A 21,183-nucleotide genomic window follows, 5' to 3' on the forward strand; every position below is an offset into this window, starting at 1 on the left:
GACTTAAAGAAAGCCTTTGATTCTGTAGGCCACAGCTTAATTATAAGCAAATTAGAACAGTGCGGTGTACGAGGTATCGTATTGGAACTTTTACGACATTACTTAACCAATCGCTATCAATATCTCAGTATAAATAATGATGTTTCATCTCACGCGGAAATCGTAACGGGTGTTCTACTAGGATCAATACTTGGACCTCTTCTGTTTATAGTATATAATAATGATCTGTGTGACATCCCCGAGTCTCCTGAATTAGTTATGTATGCAGATGATACTAACATATTCTTTAACGCTGCTACTATAACAGAGCTCGAAATTAAAGTTAACAATTACCTGAAGCAACTCTCTTGCTGGTTAGAACATAATAAGCTACAAATGAATTCCTCGAAAACAAAATATATGATATTTGCTCGTGCTAATAAACCACGTAACTGCAATGCGGCTATTCTTTTTGAAGATGGGCTGATAGAGCAGGTAAAATGTCAAAAATTTCTGGGTGTGTGGTTCCAAGAGGATTCGGCCTGGAACATGCACATCCACAAACTTGCTATCGAACTAAGCAGAACTGTTGGTTGCTTATACAGACTGAGTACTCTGGTTCCTCCACGGTTAAAAAGTTCATTATGCTACGCACTCTTTTATTCTAAATTAACCTACTGCATAATTATTTGGGGCACTACTTCGCAAAAAAATTATAACAAATTGATAGTGCTACAAGAAAGTCTTACGCGCATGCGAGGGCCCTGTACAAAACTTGAGAACCGCACCATTCTTTATGAAACATTCTATGTTTAAGGCAAACCAGGTGTATTACTACAAGTTCCTGCAATAGATTAAACAAAACAAATCACAGTACATCTTGAATGTACCCACCAATCCGCATTACAGCCTTCGACAACATAACATGAGAACACCAAAAATAAGAACCATTTACGGAAAACAACTAGTCAGTTACCAGGCACCTTCACTACTAAATCGCTTACGTGATTTTGAAGATGAAATTATAGAATATTCAAATAAATCATTCAAAAATTTTCTCATTCTGAACAATATTGAGTTTGTCTGATTAGAACCACAGTATAAATTGTCAGTCTTTTCTTTCTTTTGTTTTCTGGTTGTGGTCGGTCTGAAACAAAATGCATCGTACTTTGAGTATCCTGTTGGTTTCTCATACTTCTTGTATACATGTTTCGCTTCACGAAAATAATATTCTGTCTCGCGACTCTCCAGTTGATTTCAGTACGTATGTATGATACATGTTGCTGCGTACGGCCTGCGTGCCGAATTGTGGGAGCAGAAGCCTCTGTCAAGCCACATGGCCTTTAGCTTCTGCTTCCTTTCTGTTGTAAACAGGAGAAATAAACTCATTCACTCACTCACTCACCTTTACGAACAGATCAGCGCCAGCTAGAGGTGGCATTCGAGCCTTATACTCGCCAACGTACTTTTTGACATCGATGGCCCACTACGGGTGTGGTTCGAGACGCACGATGCGGACATTACAAGCTGGGACTCTCTCAAAGAGATCCGCGACCATTTCGGTGACAGCATTTGTCGGCAGCTTCCTTGTGGAAGGGGCTGTCGACTCGTGCACAGACATCTACCGAGTCATACGTCGCTTATATTCAGGGCGTTATCGCTCTTTGCCGCCAGGTCGACGCGCCTGAGTCGGAGAATGCTTCTCATGTGTTGAAAGGTATTGCCGACGATGCTTTTAACCTGCTCGTTTATAGAAACATTGATACCGTCGACACAATCATCAAAGAGTGCCGACTGTGCTGAATTGTGTTGGTTTCGTAAAAATATATACCAAGCTGTCGCTTTATGCTCCTCTGACCTCCTTGAAGCCTTAGATTCAGGGATAGCAGGGGGAAGTAAACATGTCCGCAATAGAGATTAGTAACAGGCGATTGGAGGTTTGGTGGCAGAAATCTATGCAGATCACAAACATCGGAGGAGTACAGAAACAATGTTTCCAATAGTAGCTAAAAAATTTTCATGCTGGGAACATGCAAAGAGCCACTGTGTATGCTATTCACACAGTTGCCCAATACAACCGCAACTTCATCGTATGAAGCACGTGCATTGTTTGTCGCGAAATTGAAGCTGCCTTTCATGCAACTTTTCAACGTCGCGCATTTAGAACGCCCGCCAGTGGCCCGTCTCCGCCAATTGGTGTCCCTCATCGAGGCTGTAACCAGGCAGGAGTTTGCAAAACTCGGCCTTCCATCAACGTGCCCACTGACTCGTCCTGATCCTCAGCCTTGTTTCACGTGCACCACTCGACGATCCTACACCTTTCCTTTGCCCTTCCGCAATCCTACGCAATGGACAACGCCCGGCGATCAGCCTATATGCTTCGTCTGGCCTCAGACCGGGCACATTGCTCGTTATTGCCTTCGCTGTTGGACCTGCACACCTCGCCAGACGACCTCCATGCTCCCTACCCCTTCGAGCCGTTCAGCTGCTGCTGCTTCCTCTACTTGCTATTCCTCGACCTCCCGTGCGCCTCTGACGCCACTTCTGCTGTTGGCCGCTTCTCCCCGTCACCGCAACGCCGCCGATCACACTCACCGCCAGCCTCGCCACTCTTCCTCGCCGAGCTTCTCTGGACGCTCGCAGCCGAAAAAGTAGATCGGGCAGCTTATAGAGGTGAAACTGCAATGTCATTGTTCCCTCTGAATCGTCTACTGGTGCTACCGACTCGCCATAGCCTCCTAGAAGTAATAATCTAAACTGTTCCTGTAACCGCCCTCATTGATACTGGCGCACACCTGCTATGAGCGCCTATTTACGCCGCCGCCTGCAGGAGATTATGACACTGTGTGCAACACAGACAATACGTGTGGCCGATGGTGGTGCTGTTCAAGTAAAAGAATGTGCTTTGCCCGTGTCAGCATTGACGGTCGTCGAACTCTTGTTCTTTTTGCCGTCCTTGCTCGCTGCCCACGTGACTTTATATTTGGCCTTTACTTTCTTTCGGCCCACTCGACCTTAACTTATTGTTCTTCTGATACACTCTGCGTCGATCTTCCTCTTCTATCAGATGCTTGTGGCACGCCCGTCAGCCACTTAAGCCCCACAGCTTTTGTTCGCCTACCGCCTCGAGCTGTCACGTACGTGTCTTTCTCACAGACCCCTCTCGTTGCAGACAGCGGGTATATCACTCCGATTAGTCACTAACGGCTGACGCGTAATATTACTGTGCCCCATGCAATCACCACAATAGGAGGTAGCTGTGTGTCCTTCCCCTCCTAAATTATAGTCTGATCCCTCAAGTGTGGCCCCACAAGATGTCGTGTGCCCAAGTCAACACTGTAACAGGCAAGGACGTGAAGGTTGTCGCAATAACTGATATTGATTAAGTTGAAATTTTCCGGTAAACAGATTCTGACGACACGATTTTTCGAAGAATTATTGAATCAGGCCTTTCGCCTGACCAGACCGACACTCTCTGCTGGGTTTTGGCCTCACATACCGACATTTTGGACAACCGTGATCGACTCCTGGGCTAGACTAAGATTGTCACCCAGCATATCAACACTGGTAATATTTTGCCCATTTTCCGTCGGCCTTACCGTGTGTCTGCATCAGAGCGCGAAGTGATTCACAAACAAGTGGCCAAAATGCTTGCCGACCAACGAGGCATTGATCGTGTTATTGCATAAGGCAGTCGTGTCTTTTCGCTATCTGAACGCGACTACTCTATTACAGAATGAGAGTGCCTTGGCCTTGTCAGGGTGGTTTCCAAATTCCGTCCTTATATGGCCAACCTTTCCGTGTTGTCACTGACCATCACGCTCTCTGTTGGCTTCACTGAAGGACCCTACTGGACGACTCTGTCGTTGGGCGCTGCGCCTTTAGGAGTAGTTTTAATCAGTTGCCTACAAGTCTGGCCACCTTCATCCTTACACAGACTGCTTGTCGCGTTACCCTGTTGGCCAACCAGACGTTGAGCCTAGCCCCTGTAGCATGTATATGTCTAAGTTTCTCCAGATTGGTAGCGAACAACGTCGTGATGCTTCCTTGCGATCGCTCATTGACCGTTTGGAATCGACACCTAACAGCGCGTCACTGCGCATGTTCGTCCTCTTGAAGAGCACACTGTACCGTCGTAACGTACAGCCAGATGCCCCGAGCTGCTTCTCGTTGTACCTAAGCATCTTCGTTCCACGGTCCTACATGAGCTCTGCGACGAACCGACTGCTGGTGACCTTCGCGTACAGCGGCACATTTTTTGGCGCGGTCTCACCTGGTCTGTCCTACGTAACGTGGCACCTGCGAGAAATGCCAACGCCGCAAACGAGCTGCCGCGCTCCCTGCTGGATTGTTCATCCGCTCTCCATCCCGACCAACCCATTCTTCCGTGTTGATTTAGACCCTCTCGATAATTTTCCTGAGTCAAAATCCGGTAACAAGTGGGTCGCCACTGCTATATGTTATGCAACCAGGTATACAATCACTCGCGCGCTCCCCAAGAGCACTGCTACTAACGATGCCAATTTTTTACTTCACGATGTCATTCTACGCCACGGCGCTCCTCGCCAGTTGCTCACAGATCTAGGCCGCGCATTCTTGTCCCGCATAATTGACGATCTTTTGCGCTCCTCCTCACTGCAACACAAGTTGACCACTTCCTACCATCCCCAAGCAAATGGCCTCACCGAGCGCCTAAATCGCACCCTCACGGACATCTCTCAAAGTACGCTTCATCTGACCACCGTAACTGGGACCTGGCGTTGCCTTACGTGACCTTCGTCTATAATTCGTCGCGCCACGGCACCACCGGTTATTCGCCCCTTTTCGCCATTGCTAATTTTTATTCGCCATTTATAATTGCATTACACGGAACATCTCTTCATAGAAGCCTTGTATAATATTTCACTTAACGTCACAGCAAGCTTTGTTTTGTTATGTTGGACAGTTTTGTAAAAACGGCAAGAACACCGTTTTCTGCTCACACTTTTTTGATTGCCGTCAGGTAACTCTTCAGGCTAGGCGATAATGGTAGACGTCATTGTATAGCGCAGAAAGTAAGATTTCTAATGCAGTGTAGTCGACATCGGTCCAATGAGCGCAAAGAGCGACGAAAATGCGGGGCACGGGCCGCCGCCGGAGGAGTGGATCCTGCGCAGGCGTCGTCGTGATCCAGCCATCCTCATCGGCAACCTTGGCAATCGAGTGCCATAGCAAAGGGGGGCAGACAATGTCAGAGTATGCCACATGTGGGCGAAACGACGGAAATCTCAGAGTGACCACTGCAGATTATAAAATAAGCATTGCTTCATTAATACGGTGTGTTACTACATAGACGAGTGCTAATCGCATTACTGTCGACAGCCATCGTGAGATGAGTTCTGCCGTAGTTTGCATGCGCATCATGGATGCTATGCTCAAGAATGTGTAACCACAGACTCTGTGTATATTATGATGGTTCAAATGAACGCAGTCCAGTCCCCGTCTTTCTCTTCATCCCCTTCCGTTCGCCGCGTCTCTTTTTCACCCTTGGACGCAGCAAAATTATGTTGAAGAATTTATCGCTTTACGATTTTTATTCGGTATTTACGGCATCATTTTTGTTTTGCCCGAGAACGTCGTGTTTCTATGTACCGTGTGATCCAGTTGACGTTAGTCAAGCTGCTTCGCAAAAAACAAAAGAATAAGAACACGGATGTGAGATACAGTTATCAGACCTACGGTGTTCGTTCTTCAAAGGCCTGACAGCTGAACACCGTAGAACTTAAAATCGCATCTTGCACTATTTGCTATATCTTTTTTTCGTTGAACAGCTTGGCTAACGTCAACTGGTATACCCTAAAAACGGGTTTTTGGACCGAGTCAAGCTGCGAAAGGTGGTTTTCAGTCACGAAAGCTACCTCTCAAAGGAAAATAAAATTGAATTGTAATTGGATTGAAATTCAAAATGCTTGCTCGTGAACGACCTAGAATCCGAAGCAACGTGCACCTCATTGTCACAATCGGCACAATACTGTGTTTTCGTGCACACAATGGCCGACGAGGGGGTCGAGTTGGGTCCAACACCCGCGGCTGTGATCAGTTTATGCGCCCTGACATCTCGCTGCTGAGCATGAGGTCGAGGCTTCGACTGTCGGCGCCGGAGGCCGTGCATTTGATGACGGCGGACGGCGAAAAAAAGCAGTCTGGTAAAGTCCTTTTGCGTGCAGCTAAAGAAGCCCATGTGGCCAAAATAAACTGGAGCACTCCTTCACGGCGTTCATAGAGACGTGTAACCCCATCGTCCGAATATTAAGGGGGCACTAAAGGAAAATGTCAGTTCGAGGCTATGGCGAAGGCATATTCGTCTAGAAGCCCATCATCGCTTCCTGTGTGCCAATAAATCACTGTTGCGTAGAAAATTGCCGTCTCAGGTTCTGATGCTACTTCTAGATATCAACCACCCGCGCAGACGGTACAAGTGGATGTAATCTCCTCGTCACCTCCTCTCTGCCACTCTCTGTGAATCAGCTACAACTTCTGTCATGTGAGAGGTCATGCAGTTCAAGCAGGTGGCGCCATTCCTACTTTTAATTTTAGCCTTTTTCTCACTGACAAAAAGCTCCGTTCTCGCTACGATTAACGAAGTCATTATTACATAAGCTAAATATTTACATATAGACGGTCCTAATATTTTCCTTTTATCTGCCTTTAACTTTGAGTTAACTTATAGGCCTCATCGTGTTAGCGTAAAGTCACTTTGCTTGGCAGACGAGCGTCGGAAGGCGAACCCCGTTCGAGTCCGGGCGGTGACCGCAAAAAGAAATCAGATTCGGTCAACCGCTACGGAGGCTACAGAGGAACCACATCCGAGCCTTTATACACACAATTTAGCAGGGGATGGCTGCGAACAGTAGTATTGGTAAAATATTACCGAGTGTGTTGCAGTATGTACACGGAAAATAGGTCACAATAAAATGAAGCCAACAGACAAACAAACCAAGGAAGGCAATGAATAAACTGATGTTTCTTTTTAATTGAAATGTATAAGTGACAAAAGAACACTGCACTCGTAATGCTAACTTATTGGTTCGGTGTTCACCTGCGGCAATTAGTCTTTTTTTTCTTCCACTTAATGATTTGTACGTTTCAAGTAAAGAAGCAAGTAATTTAATCTCCGTTTCCTTGCAGTCATTGTCTATTGGCTTTATATGACTGGGACGCGCGAAAATTCTTTCTCTCGGTTCGCCCTCTTGTGGAGCGCATACGAGGGTATCGATGGCAAACAACGGCATATGTTTGGCAGCGAAACGCTGCCTCCGCGACGCCTGTTTCCACCCGGCTCTCTCCAACACCTTCGAGTTCCCTAGAGACACTGATCTAAATCAGACACCTTAGCCATGTATGTGTTCGGTGGTCTATTTTGTGCTTTTTGCGTACCTGTGACGTGCGCTATACGTGTATGGTGCACATCATTTTACTTTTCATCGTGACAATGTGGAGTAGCATGCCGGACGCGCCAAAGGCATAACTCTCCGTGATCCATTTAAATAAACAGCCTCTGTTTCTCTCTCTCCCACCGACCACGCTGTTCGCAGGTGTACCGCAGCCCTGCCCGCGAGACCGGTATGGCCACGTTCGTGCCGCTCATCGCGAGCAACTGCCTGTGCAACTCGGACGACGGCAACGTCACCTGGAGTGGACCGCAGTCGATGCTGCAGACGTGAGAGGGCGCCTCCCATGCGCATATATATATATACATATATAAACGAGGAGAAAGGGGGTTAGCAGAGGGGCCAGATTTTATTTAGTCACATCATTAGAAGCCACCAAACACTGACACCAAGGACAACATGGGGAAATCGCTTGTGCTTAATAAATGAAATAAAAAAACGATAAAAATAATGTAAAGGAAAGTGGATGAAAAAACAACTTGCCACAGGTGGGAACCGAACCCACTACCTTCGCATTTCGCGTACGATGCCCTACCAATTGAGCTACCAAGGTGCTGTTTCCCCATCCACTTTCTTGGGTATTTATGTGTCCTAGTAGAACCCTGGGAGTGGGAGTACTAGGACACATAAATACCCAAGATACGGCATCCAGCCCAAGCACCGCTGCGGCGCCTTATCGGTGGTGCAATGACGCTTTGCCACACGTGTTGCACACTGAAAACCCAGCGCCAAGTGACGCATCCTCCGCCGACCCACGAGTTGCCACGCCAGTGCCAGTTGAATTGAATTGAATTGAATTGAGTTTATTGGGCAACAAGAAAATGTTACGAGGAGGACAGGTAAAAGCTGTAAAAACAGCTTGAGGAGCCCTGACCCCTATCACACGGGCAAGCATAAAAGCGTGCGGCTAATGGAGTACAACCTACTAAGAGGAAAACACTTACAGGAGTTATAAAACGTCACTGTAAAGGGGATTATACAGTAGTCAAATAGAAAATCATCGTGTCACATCTTTATGCAAACATTAAACGCAGTCGTTTTGGTGATGTACTAGATATGTAAATCTTCTTTTCTTTTATTATGTGGTTTAGAAGTGTAGGCAATTGAAATTTTAACATTTGATTTCCGTAATTGGTCCTACATTTGGCGACGTACCACACTTCAGGATGGCGCACATTATAAGCAAGGAAATTTTTCTCTAGCCTTGCTAGGTTTGTCATGGCATTATTTTTCAGCAAACCGAGTTCATATAAACGGCATAGCTTGTAATCATACATTGAGGGAACCTGAATAATGTGGTGCTTCTTAAACAATTCTGCACTGTGGTAGCGATATGGGAATTTACAGGCTAGTCGTAGAGCACTTTTTTGCAAAACAGAAAGTTTGCTAATGTTTGAAGCTGTTGTTGTTGACCATACAAGAAACGCGTAATTCAATAGAGAAGAAAATAAAGAGTTGTATATGAGTATGTTAACAGAGGTAGGAAAATAGTAACAGTGACGGCGCATAATGCCGGTTGTCCTAGATAGTTTATTAAAATGTAGTTCACGTGATCATCTCATGTCATGTTTTGTGAAACATACACGCCCAGTGATTTGAAGCTTTTTACCACTTCAATTTTAGAGTTATTTAACGAAATGGTGGGTAACTGGACATATGTGTGGTGAGGGTGAAATAGAACAGCCTTCGTTTTATTAATGTTTAGTTTTAGGGAGTTCACTTGAGCCCATGCATTAATTTCAGACAGTGCGCTATTCACTCGACTGCCCAAATCGGCACATGACTTGCCTGAAAACAATAAACTCGTATCGTCAGCATAGATTATATAATGGGCTGTTTCATCACTGTGGACAACCTCATTAATATAAAGTATGAACAGAAATGGTCCCAGGATGCTTCCCTGAGGGACACCTGTTTTCATAGGTTTTATTGAGAAATGTTTTCCTTCAATGACTACAAATTGAGTACGGTATGGTAAGTACGACTTGATTAATTTGTGCGCGATACCTCTTATGCCACAGTGGTCTACTTTTTGAAGCAGAATATCATGATTAATGAGGTCGAAGGCTTTTGAAAAGTCTAAAAAAAGCCCAAGTACCACATTTCTGTACCCGAAATTTCCTAGAATGAATTCCTTTTGGGCCAGTAGTGCGAGCTCTGTAGACTTGTTTCTCCGAAAACCATACTGTGCAGAACTGATCAAGTTGAAGCGGTCAGTGAAGGAGGCAAGGCGTTTCAGAATTATTTTCTCCAAACCTTTGGAAAATACAGGCAGAACTGATATGGGTCGGTAGTTGGACATGTCATTTCTATTACCCTTTTTATATACAACTGTTACTTTTGCTGTCTGCATGTTTCGAGGAAAAGATCCCGTAGATAAACACATATTAAAGATGTAGGTAAGGCAGGGTGCTAGTATGTCAATTACATATTTTACTGGTTTCATTTGGATATTGTCCGCACCAGTGGCTTTGCTATTGCTTAGAGTTAGAAATCGAGTTCCTCTGACTCTCCCTGGATGGTCTACTGCATCACCATCGACATCAACGCCCCCGCTCTACTTAAACTACTGGCACCGTCCGCAGCAGTTCAGTGGGCATGGGAACAACGTTACAATGCGGCTGACAAATATCTTCCGCTTCTGCCTGTTTCAGGTTTGTTACACATCTTCTAAACGCTGAGATAACGCGTTCCTTGTCGTGTTCCCATGCCCACAGCTGCTTTTGAACCATGTGCATGAGTGTTTCTTCGTGATGAAAATGTTGCTGTCCGGGGATGTCGAGCTGAATCCCGGGCCGAATTCTAATAAATCCGCGAAAGCTTCAGGTGATGACAGTCCAGTTTTAATGCTGCTTCATGATCTACGAGACCGTTCCGCCAACATAGAACAAGGACAGGCGCGCATAATTGATTCCCTGCAAAGCCTTACAGCAAATAAGAAGGATCTGAGTAAAAACATTACAGAAATCTCCGCCCGCCTTAACGCTGTTGAAAATAAATTGCAATTGCTCGACGCAGTTCGGGAGGACATGACCACAGTGAGAGAAAATGCTGAAAGAGCACTAGCTCAATATGAGATACTGAAGATCCGTTTAAATGACCTTGAAGATAGGTCTCGCAGAAACAATATTGTGTTTTATAATGTTCCAGAGGGACCCAATGAAACATGGGCAGAATCCGAGGAAAAAATTAGAGGTATTGTTCAAAAGAACATGTCCTTAACCTTAGCCGAACTGGATATTGAACGCGCGTACAGGATCGGTAAGGCTGCAACGGGGAAAAAGCGACTAATAATTGTGAAATTCACGCACTACAAAACTAAAGAACAGGTCATGGGGGCAAAAAGCAAGCTAAAAGAGTCCGATTTTTTGATTAGAGAAGATTTTGCTCCGGATGCACACCAGGCATGCACGGAAAAAGCTTGCTGATTTCGCAAAGCAAACTGAGCCTGGTGAACCGTTTAGTCTTCGTTTTAACAAGCTTATTCTGAAGAAAAAATGCTGTACCTACTGCCCTATAACTGATAGCGTTCAAGAAAAAGATGAAAAAACGTGTTGTAACTAACCCTGGTCCTTTGTCTCCCAGATAGCTCAACGAACATGAGCAACCGACCTGCGCAGGCACCACATAACGTCTCAGTTCTTTTTACTAATATACGCAGTGTCATTGGCAAACGTGATAGTTTATCTTGCACGGCCGATACTACAGCAGCTGATATCATTGTACTAACAGAAACTTGGCTCAATGAAACTGTACATAATAATGAAATCTTTTCAACGGAAAAGTGTTACAGTGTATTTCGCTGTGACCGTTCCTTTGGTCGCGGCGGTGGTGTATTAATCGCTGTGTCCGACAATCTAGAATGCTTTGAAGTTAGTGTTCATACTACACTGGAGTTCAAATGTGTACAGGTAACAATTTACCATAAAGCTCTATTATTTTGTGCATGCTACCGCACACCATCTACGCCCGTCGGCTTTTCTAACGACCTTCATGATATTCTGAACATAATTCAAACAATGTTTCCTGGTCGTCCTATTTTTATTTTCGGTGATTTCAACTTCCCGAACATTAACTAGTCTAGCCCTGCAGTGGACGGTGACGGATCTTCCGAGTCGGCAAGTTTTTCAGCCCTCTGCTCCTTCTTCTCGCTAACACAAATGGTTACTCAGCCGACAAGGACGACAGCTACCAGTTCTAACGCATTAGACCTTTTGCTAACGAGCGCCCCAGATTTTGTTTCCGAGGTAAAATACTTGCCAGGTTTAAGTGATCATTGTTTACTGCACATCATGTTGAATTTACCGTCGAATAAAATGAAAACCATTTTCAATTATGCTAAAGCAAATTTTTCTTCAATTAATGATGGCCTCCGGTTTTTTCTCGACGATTTCGTCCTGGCATTTCCTGAACGACCTGTTAACGACAACTGGTGCATGCAAAGACGGCATGAATTAATCGAATTGCACGTCCCTCGTAAAATCATCACGACTAATCGCAGGTCCCCATGGTTCACTCGTTCCTTAAGAGCCTCGGGAACAGAAAAAAGGCGGTTATATGTCAGGGCGAGGTCGTCCGGAAGATCGGAGCATTGGCCAGCTCTAAGAGCCGCAGTTGGCACTTATAATAAATCGTTAAAAGATGCTAAACAACATTTCTTTAATGTCACATTGCCATCATTTCTTTTAACTGATACTAAAAAATTCTGGAACGTTGTTAATGGGTCAGATCAGCCATCAATCTCTCTCCTGGATTCTCAATCAAATCCCATCCCTAACAGTGATAGTGCTAATGTACTTAACGAGACTTTTGCTATTGCATTTTCTGTCCCTTTTAGCGCATCACCACCAGACTATACTCCCGATATCATATTTCCTGTGGATCCCATTCGTTTTAACTTTGAAGGCATTCTAAGTATCATAGATCGTTTAAAGTTATCCTCTTCATGTGGTCCCGATAATATCAGGACTGAAATCCTGAAAAACACTAAAGTATATTCTTCCATCATACTCTTCCATCAATCCCTTCAAACTTGTGACCTCCCAGAAGACTGGAAATTTGCTAGGGTGGTTCCACTCCATAAATCAGGCGACAAGCACCTATCACTCAACTATCGGCCAGTATCACTAACCAGCATTCCTTGCAAGATAATGGAACATGTCATCTTGTCATCCCTAGCAAACTTTCTTGAGTCATCATCCTTTTTTACTCATGCACAGCATGGCTTTAGTGTATGCACAGCATACACTTTTCTTGTGAAACACAGCTAACAAATTTTACAAATGATATTAACTTCATACTTGATCGGGGCAGTGAGGTTGACTGCATCAATTTATATTTTTCCAAAGCATTCGACAAAGTCTCTCACAGCTTGCTTCTTCACAAACTAAGTAAACTTAACATCGACCAAAATGTACTACGATGGATTGAATGCTTTTTGTCTAACAGGTTCCAGTACGTGCACGCTAACGGCATTAACTCATCACCAGTATCTGTGACCTCAGGCGTCCCACAAAGTTCTGTTATCGGTCCCATGCTCTTTCTGGTATATATTAATGACTTGCCTAACAACGTAACATCCACAGCGCGACTTTTTGCGGATGACTGTGTGGTTTAGCGGGAAATAAAAAATACTAATGACAGTGTACTACTCCAGGAAGACTTAGCTACTATATCTAACTGGTGTTCACAATGTAAGATGACACGTAAAGATACTAAATGCAAGGTAATGCGTTTTTCGCTTTGCGTCAATCCGTTCCCCGCTCCCTACACTATTTGTTCTTCCCTGCTAACACCGGTAACATCTTACAAATACCTCGGCGTCATTATAACGTCAAACCTAGCTTGGAAGGCACATATCATTTCTATCATCGCGTCCGCTAACCGCATGCTTGGATATCTGAAACGGAATTTTTCCTTAGCCCCGACACCTGTTAAACTTCTTCTGTACAAATCGCTTGTCCGCTCCAAATTAGAATATGTTAACTCAGTATGGGACCCTTTCACTAATTCTCTTATCGACGCCCTCGAAGCCGTACAGAACAGAGCAGCCCGTTTCATCTTTCGTAACTATGATCGTTTGTCCAGCGTCACAGAAATGAAAAACACATTGTCACTAACCCCTCTCTCAACGCACAGAAAAATATCACGCCTGTGTCTGTTTTTAAAATTTACCACATGAATTCCACCCATAAAGATGCATTACTCACGCCGCCAACGTATGTTTCATCCCGCTTAGATCATCCATGCAAAGTTGGTGTTTCACAGTGCCGTACAACACCTGCAGGAATTCTTTCATTCCAAAAACATCGTTGGACTGGAATCAGCTACCATGGGATATTGCACTTTCGAAAGATTTTGATGAATTTAAGAAGAAATTATCAACACATTATTGCTTGGCATAGCTTTGGTTCAATTTCCATTTTTCTCGTTATCATGCGCATCCTTCTGTATTTTCCCCCGAGATTTGCTGTGTTCATGTTTGTGCTAATGGTGGCGTTTTGAAATTTTCAACTTTTCTGTGCGTGATTTAGCGTTTCTTGGTAATTGTATAATTTTGAACTCACTTCATGTTCCGGGTTGTGAATTATGTATTTGTTGCGGTATATATATATGTTTTATATATATGCGTTTTCTCCTTTTGTACAAATTTATTGAAATGTGTGTACCACTCCCCTCAATAATGCCCTGTGGGCCATGAGGGTATCTGAAATAAATAAATAAATAAATAATATATATATATATATATATATATTGCCTTGGGGCTTGATGGCGTTTTGGTGTAGCACAACTTGTACACGGACTCACGGGAAGAAGACGTATACGGAGCCAAACTAATGTCGTTAGTTCCAGGACATAAAATGTTTCTTGAAAGTTAGGGCTGTGTGTGCGCCTTGTTCTTCCTATTTGTTTATCCAGCAGTTGCGCTACACCGGCAAGCCGTCATGACGTAGCAAAAAGTCGAAATATTTACATTAATCGACCGTCGATCGGCAGTCCCAAATTACTTAATATGTATCATTAGACAATTTCAGAAACGCTTTGGCAACCAAACGCTAACGAGCGTGAAGAAATAACGTTGTCTTCACTGCGCATTCTCCGTAAGATATTCAAGCGTTACCATTAGGAGTCCCAAAGTGGAAAAATAGTGTAGTGTGTGACGTGTGGGAAGCCGATCACGCGGTAGAGGTAGAGAGGGGATGGGAGGGCTTAGAAAAAGGTGGTGTGTATGTATGTATGTATGTATGTATGTATGTATGTATGTATGTATGTATGTATGTATGTATGTATGTATGTATGTTCGCACTTAAGTATCGCCGGAAACGAAGAGGCCAATGCAATGTCTTCCTCCTGTGCTCACAACGAATGTGACTGTCCGAAAATTTCGTGTAGGCTTGAAGATGCTCCTCTGTTCTTTCGGAGAAACCTACTCAAGGAGCACCTAGACCAGCATGTTACAACATGGCCTTTTCCTCCCCGTGTTCGCGGTCGAAGATTGCCTCGTTCTGCTAGAGCTATATTGCTCAAGTCAAGGGTTGGCAATGTCCTGGTGCCTGAACGTTTATACCGGCAAGGTCGTGCTGACAGTCCGTCGTGTGCTGCCTTGCGGTTTCTGCAAGACACTGGAATACCTTGTGGTGGAGTGCCCTGCTTTCCTTTCGCAGCGAACTAAGGGATTACAGTCTACATGTCCTGCAGTGCACTATATCCTTGATCGTTGCCTGCATTCGAGTGGCTGTGTTTCTCTGCGCTACCAGGCTCGCCGCACGCTCCTTACTTTTCTTCAAGAAACTGGTTTGCCTTCCCGTTTGTGAGATAGTTTGCAAGTGACGAAGTATTGCTTGCCAACTTTGTCTTTGTGCATCCTTTTGTAATTTGTGTGACTTGCGTCTGTTTTTCGGTTCCTCTGTGTATGTTCTTGGTTATTTTCGTCTTTGGGGCCCCTCAGCTTGCTGTTTCTTTATTCTTTACTTCCCTTCTTCTTCAACTTCATTTTCTATCCCTTCCTTCCTAAAGAGTACGCACGCATTCTGCTGCTCTCTGCAGCAGTTGCTAGCCGGCTGCTTCCCTATTTCCCTCTCTGTTTGTGTATATGTGTTTTCATACCTTATAATAATAATCGCAAGATGAGGACCCGCCTCCGTCCAGCAGCATCGCCAACGCTCGGCACCGTCTGCTCCCGCTGCTGGTCGCTGGTGTCTTTTTGAGACGGTGCCTCACGCTGCCTCGCCGTTCCTTGAACTCGTAGCGTCCTTGAAGGACACTGTCAATAAACATCTTATCAATTGGTGGAGGTCGCTGGGATTCACCCGTCGCTCGCATCCAGGATCTCCGAACTCGAACGCTTTCACACATCAAGGCTGCCAGTACAGACTCACCGGAACCTTCGCCCCAGCCCGTCATCTGCACGGGCTGCCTCAGTAATGTGAGCCAAACGTCTTCAGCGGTGCAGATGACACTCACTGGGAGGAATTGCTTACGTCCTATGTACGGCTGACCGACCATACAAAGTGGGGTGCCGCCGCGAGCTTGACCAACGTCATATTGCTTCTTGCCGAACTCCCGGGCTTTCCTCGAAACTCGTCCCTAAGCAGTTCGCCCATTACTGCGGCTTGGAGCGACCGTCTTCGGATAATTTTCTCATGGAGCCAATTTATTCATCTGACAAAATGTGCCGACGTGGACGTGACCTTGTCCACGTGGCTCGCCTCAAGCCCTACCATGACCGTCTGCCTCCAACCCTTTAGGTCGCCAGGATGGCTTTTTTCCTGCGGGGGAAATGGTGAGAAAGACGAGCTTCCGTCCAGCAACATAGCCAACGCTCAGCACGGTCTGCTTGCGGTGCTGGTCGCTGGTGGATTTTCGAGACGGTGCCTAACGCTGCCTTCGCCGTTCCTTGAATCCACCGCGTCCTTGAAGGACCCCGCCAATAAACCTCTTATTAGTAATAATTATAACAATAATATAATATATATATATATATATATATATATATATATATATATATATATATTGCAAGGAAGAAGTGCGAGCTGCAGAGCTCCGCGGTCGTATCGCCAGTGCTACTAAAGTGGGGCTCGGGCGAGACACTGTTCCTGGCTTGACTGGCTAAGCCTACGCTGTTGCGTCTTCCTGTCGGCGTCCTTCGTGTCATCCACAGCCTTGTCGGACTTCTTTGCCATAATTGCTGGAGGTTTGCTGGGTATCCTGTAATGCTGGCATTGCGCAGCCGGACTCTCCCTGCCATCATGACCACCGAAAGCGTCACGCGCTTACCACACCTGCTCCCCAGTTCTCCGTATGCCCCAGCACACTCCCTCAGCGGGACCCTCCCATCTTCAGCGGCAGTGACGACCATGACGTTGATGATTGGCTCTCATACGAACGCGTCAATCTGAACAACAAATGGCATGACAACACGAAATTGACCACCGTCCCTTTTTACCTCACCAGAATATCGCACTTGAGGTTTCGGAAGCACGAAAGTGAAGTCCCAAGCTGGACAATGTTCAAGACAAACTTCAGCGAGGTCATCGGTCGCGCTGCTGTTCAAAAGCTTCGTGCCGAACATCGCCTGCACTCACGCTCTCAGCAGCCTGGCGAGACGTTCACCAACTACATCGAAGATGTCATCGATCTCTGTAAACGCGTCGATGCATCCATGACTGAGGGCAATAAAATCAAGCATAAAATGAAGGGTATCGACAAGGACGCGTTTCCGATGCTCATTTCAAAGAGACCCTCTACTGTTGCTCAAGTTGTTGAACTCTGCCAAAGCTATGACGAGCTCCGCCGTCAACGCCTCCTCACCCGTCGTCCTGTTTCCCATCAGGAGTCGTTGTCCGGCTTGACCTCTTCTTTTCAAGATTCCACCCTCCTCTCGCAGATCAAGGCTTTCGTCCGGGAAGAAGTTGCTCACCAGCTCTCCCTCATCTCCAACCCGCCGGAGACAAGCTCGTTCCTTAGTCCGACCCTACGACACGTTATAGAAGAACAAGTGTCCGAGGTCCTTCCTTTCGAACGGGCGCCTCAACTCACCGCCCCATTGACTTACGCCGACGCCGTCGCACGACCACGACCACCGACCTCCCGGGCTCCGCCTCCGATGCCTAGCACTGTTTCTACCTCCACGCCGCCACGACTTCCACTCCATCGAGTAATTAATCCCTGGCGCACAGCGGAGAATCGGCCCGACTGCTATTCGAGCGGTATTCCCGGACACGTTGCACGACTGTGCCGCCGCCATCCAATTCATCCACGTGACGACCCACGCATAGCCACGTACGACCATCCGTATACTCCAGACCGCGATTTAACCATTTCCCGCCCAAGCCTTCCCCCGGTTTATAACTGCCGTTCTCCTTCTCCTCGTCGTCGCTCGCTCTCTCCGATGCGTCGACGTCCCTCTACCGCTGACACGGAAAACTAAGTGACGCAGTTCCTGAAGCAAGAACTGCGTCATCGCCGCAACGCTCAGGCCATCTTCTTTCGCCGCCCAACGTTATGGATGTCGCTGTTCAAGGTGTATCTGTACTTGCCCTCACTGACACAGGTTCCGCCATATCTGTGACTGCCGAAAAACTACGCCGCCCAATACGCAAAGTCACGACGCCTTTCTTCGGTCCTTTACTCCGCACGGCCACAACACAGAACGTCCAGCCGGTGGCTGCGTGCACCGCCAGACTTGAAATGCAAGGAGTGCTCTACACAGTCGAGTTCTTCGTTCTTCGCCACTGTTCCCGTGATATTATTTTAGGTTGGGGTTTGCTCTCCCGTCACCCAGCTGTCATTGATTGCTCCCATGCAGAAGTCGCCTTCTATTCGCTTGGCAATGCCATATCTGATGACGTTTCGCTTTCCTTCACCAAGTTGTCCCTCACTGACGACATCCAAATACCTCCGCACGCATCCGTTCTGGCACCTGTATCCTGCTCCGTTGCCTCCGACTCTACCGTACTCTTCTCACCTTCCACTGCTTTCGTTCATCGCCACCTCTCACCACTCCAAAGTGTTCTGCGTGGCCTTGAAGCAGGGGTGACTCACCTTCCTGTATACAACCACTTCCCATTCCCGATTACGTTGCTTCGCGGTGAATCTTTCGCACTATGGAGCCTTACGACACCATTACCACGTTGGAACTTCCTATTGGATCGTCAGAGGTCAACACCTACTATAGTCCCGTAACTGCCACATCGCCTGAAGGCGTTTTCAGCCACGTAATCGACAACGCAGTAAACCCCAAGCAACGCCATGACCTTCTCCGTCTCCTCCAGAAATTTCGCCCTGCTTCGCACAGCCATAACACTTCTCTCGGCCGAACGACGACTGTATGTCAGCGGTTTGACACCGGTTCTCAGTCACCGCTACGGCTGCAACCATACCGCGTATCGTCGACAGAACGACGTGTCATTGATGAGAAAGTAGAGGACATGCTAAAGTGTGGTGTCATTGAACCGTCCGACAGCCCATGGGTATTGCCAGTTGTTTTAGTTAAAAAGTAGGATGGCTCGATCCACTTTGGTGTGGCTTACCGTCGCCTAAACAAAATAACCCGAAAGGATGTTTATCCATTGCCACGGATCGACGACGCCCTAGACTACTTACAAGGTGCAGAGTTCTTTTCCTCCCTCGATCTACGCTCTTGTTACTGGCAGGTGCCTATGGCTGCAGATGATAAGCCTAAAACTGCTTTCATCACACCAGATGGCTTATACGAATTTCGTGTGATCGGACTTTGCAAGGCGCCCGCGACTTTCGCGCGGATGATGGACACTATTCTTCGAGGTCTCAAATGAAACACGTGCTTGTGTTGTTTGGATGATGTAGTAGTGTTTGCACCAGATTTTCCTACTCACCTTCATCGCTTGGAGCAGGTTTTACGTTGTCTCAGTGACGCTGACCTCCAACTAAATCTGAAAAAATGTCACTTTCGGGCACGCAAGCTGACAATTCTCGGACATGTCCTGTCGAAGGACGGCGTTCTCCCTGATGCCGCTAAGCTCCGTGCTGTTAAATAATTCCCGAGGCGAACGTCTCTAAAAGAGTTGCGCAGTTTCATTGGCCTCTGCGCGTACTTCCGCCGCCTTAATCGAAATTTCGCTTTGATTATGGAACCCCTACCAGAGCTTCTTCGGTGAGACCCCAATTTTTCCGCGTGGTCCCCGACTTGCGATGATGCCTTCACGACGCTCACAACACAATGATGCCATCGCGACGGTGGTGCTCACAACACCACCGATACTGCGCCATTTCGATCCAACTGCTCCTCTGTAAATCCATACGGACGCTAGCGGTGCTGGTCTTGGCGCTGTGATCGCCCAGCAAAAGCCCGGCTGCAAAGATTTTGTTGCTTATGCGAGCCGCACTCTCACGAAAGCTGAAGTGAACTATTCAGTCACCAAAAAGAGTATCTCTAGCGATCATCTCGGCCATCACAAAATTTCGTTCATACCTGTACGGCCGGTCCTTCGATGTTGTTACCGATCACCACGCACTTTGCTGGTTGTCGTCTCTCAAGGATCTCTGCGGTAGCCTAGCCCGGTGGGCACTAAGGCTCCAAGGGTACGATATCCGTGTTGTCTACCGCTCAGACAAGAAGCACGCCGATGCCGATGCTCTTTCGCGCTCGCCTGTCCACGCCGACATTGTCAGTGTGTCTGTCCTAGACGACCCACTTCTCCCATTCGCTTCTGTCGACATGGCTTTGGAGCAGCGCAAGGACTCCTGGATTTAACCTTTGATAGATTACATCTCTGATTCACCTGTACGCCCACCATCCCGAGCGTTACGCCGACAAGCTTCGCACTTGGCCATCCGCGACGGAATCGTCTATCGCCGTAACTACAGTTTCGACGGCCGCAAATGGCTGCTTGTAATATCCTGGCAGCTCCGCACTGAGGTACGCGCCACTTTCCACGCCGACCTTCAGTGCGGACACGCTCGTCTCTTGAAGACCTACAACGGACTACGTAATATGTTTTATTGGCGCGGTATGTACACATTTGTGCAAAAGTATATTCGCTCTAGGGTGCAGCGGTGGTGTAGAGGTAGAGCACCCGCCTCGCGTGCAAGAGGTCCGTGGTTCGAATCCCGGTGCCGGCAATTTTCCACCGGATTGAAAAAAAATCACGCGTGTTGATAAAATTGTATAAACAGGCCTGGAATGTGCCCTGATCCCGGTGACCAGAACCGGCAATGCACTCCCTCACCAGAGCAGGATTGGCCACCCTGGTGCAGTACTTGGCCACAACCACCTATATGAACACAACAATCAAACCCCGGCCCTCAGTCCCCAGCAGCTGCGAAGCAACTGACCACGGCGGCGGTCAGACCTGCGGCGCAGCAGAGGGTGCTAAGAATCCATGGCTCCGGACAGGCCGCCATTTGAATATGAACCTGGCAACGTTTAACGTTGGAACGTTATCTAGTGAGGCGAGTCTAGCAGCGCTATTGGAGGAATTAGAGGGCATTAAATGGGATACACCAGGGCTCAGTGAAGCTAGGAGGCCAAAAGAAGCATATACAGTGCTAAAAAGCGAGCACGTCCTGTGCTACCGGGGCTTGGCGGAGAGACGAGAACTAGGAGTCGTATTTCTGATTAATAAGAACATAGCTGGTTCCATACAGCAATTCTATAGCATTAAGAGGGTGGCAGGTCTTGTTGTGAAACTTAATAAGAGGTACAAAATGAAGGTTGTACAGGTCTACATCCAGTTATGATGACCAGGAAGTCGAAAGCTTCTATGAAGACGTGGAATCGGCGATGGGTAGACTC

General features: G+C 46.7%; 1 protein-coding gene across 1 annotated transcript in view; it reads left to right on the forward strand.

The window, feature by feature from the left end:
• Positions 1-2,327: 2,327 nt before the first annotated feature.
• LOC142568094 (uncharacterized) overlaps positions 2,328-21,183 on the forward strand; it is a 350,446-nt gene continuing 331,590 nt past the window's right edge. The window contains exons 1-2 of the mRNA XM_075678185.1: positions 2,328-2,630; positions 7,554-7,678. Coding sequence (XP_075534300.1) covers positions 2,328-2,630; positions 7,554-7,678 — 428 coding nt within the window. The remainder of the gene's footprint in view (positions 2,631-7,553; positions 7,679-21,183) is intronic.

The sequence above is a fragment of the Dermacentor variabilis genome, unplaced genomic scaffold, assembly GCF_050947875.1.
Source record: "Dermacentor variabilis isolate Ectoservices unplaced genomic scaffold, ASM5094787v1 scaffold_16, whole genome shotgun sequence".
Taxonomy (NCBI): Eukaryota; Metazoa; Arthropoda; class Arachnida; order Ixodida; family Ixodidae; genus Dermacentor; species Dermacentor variabilis.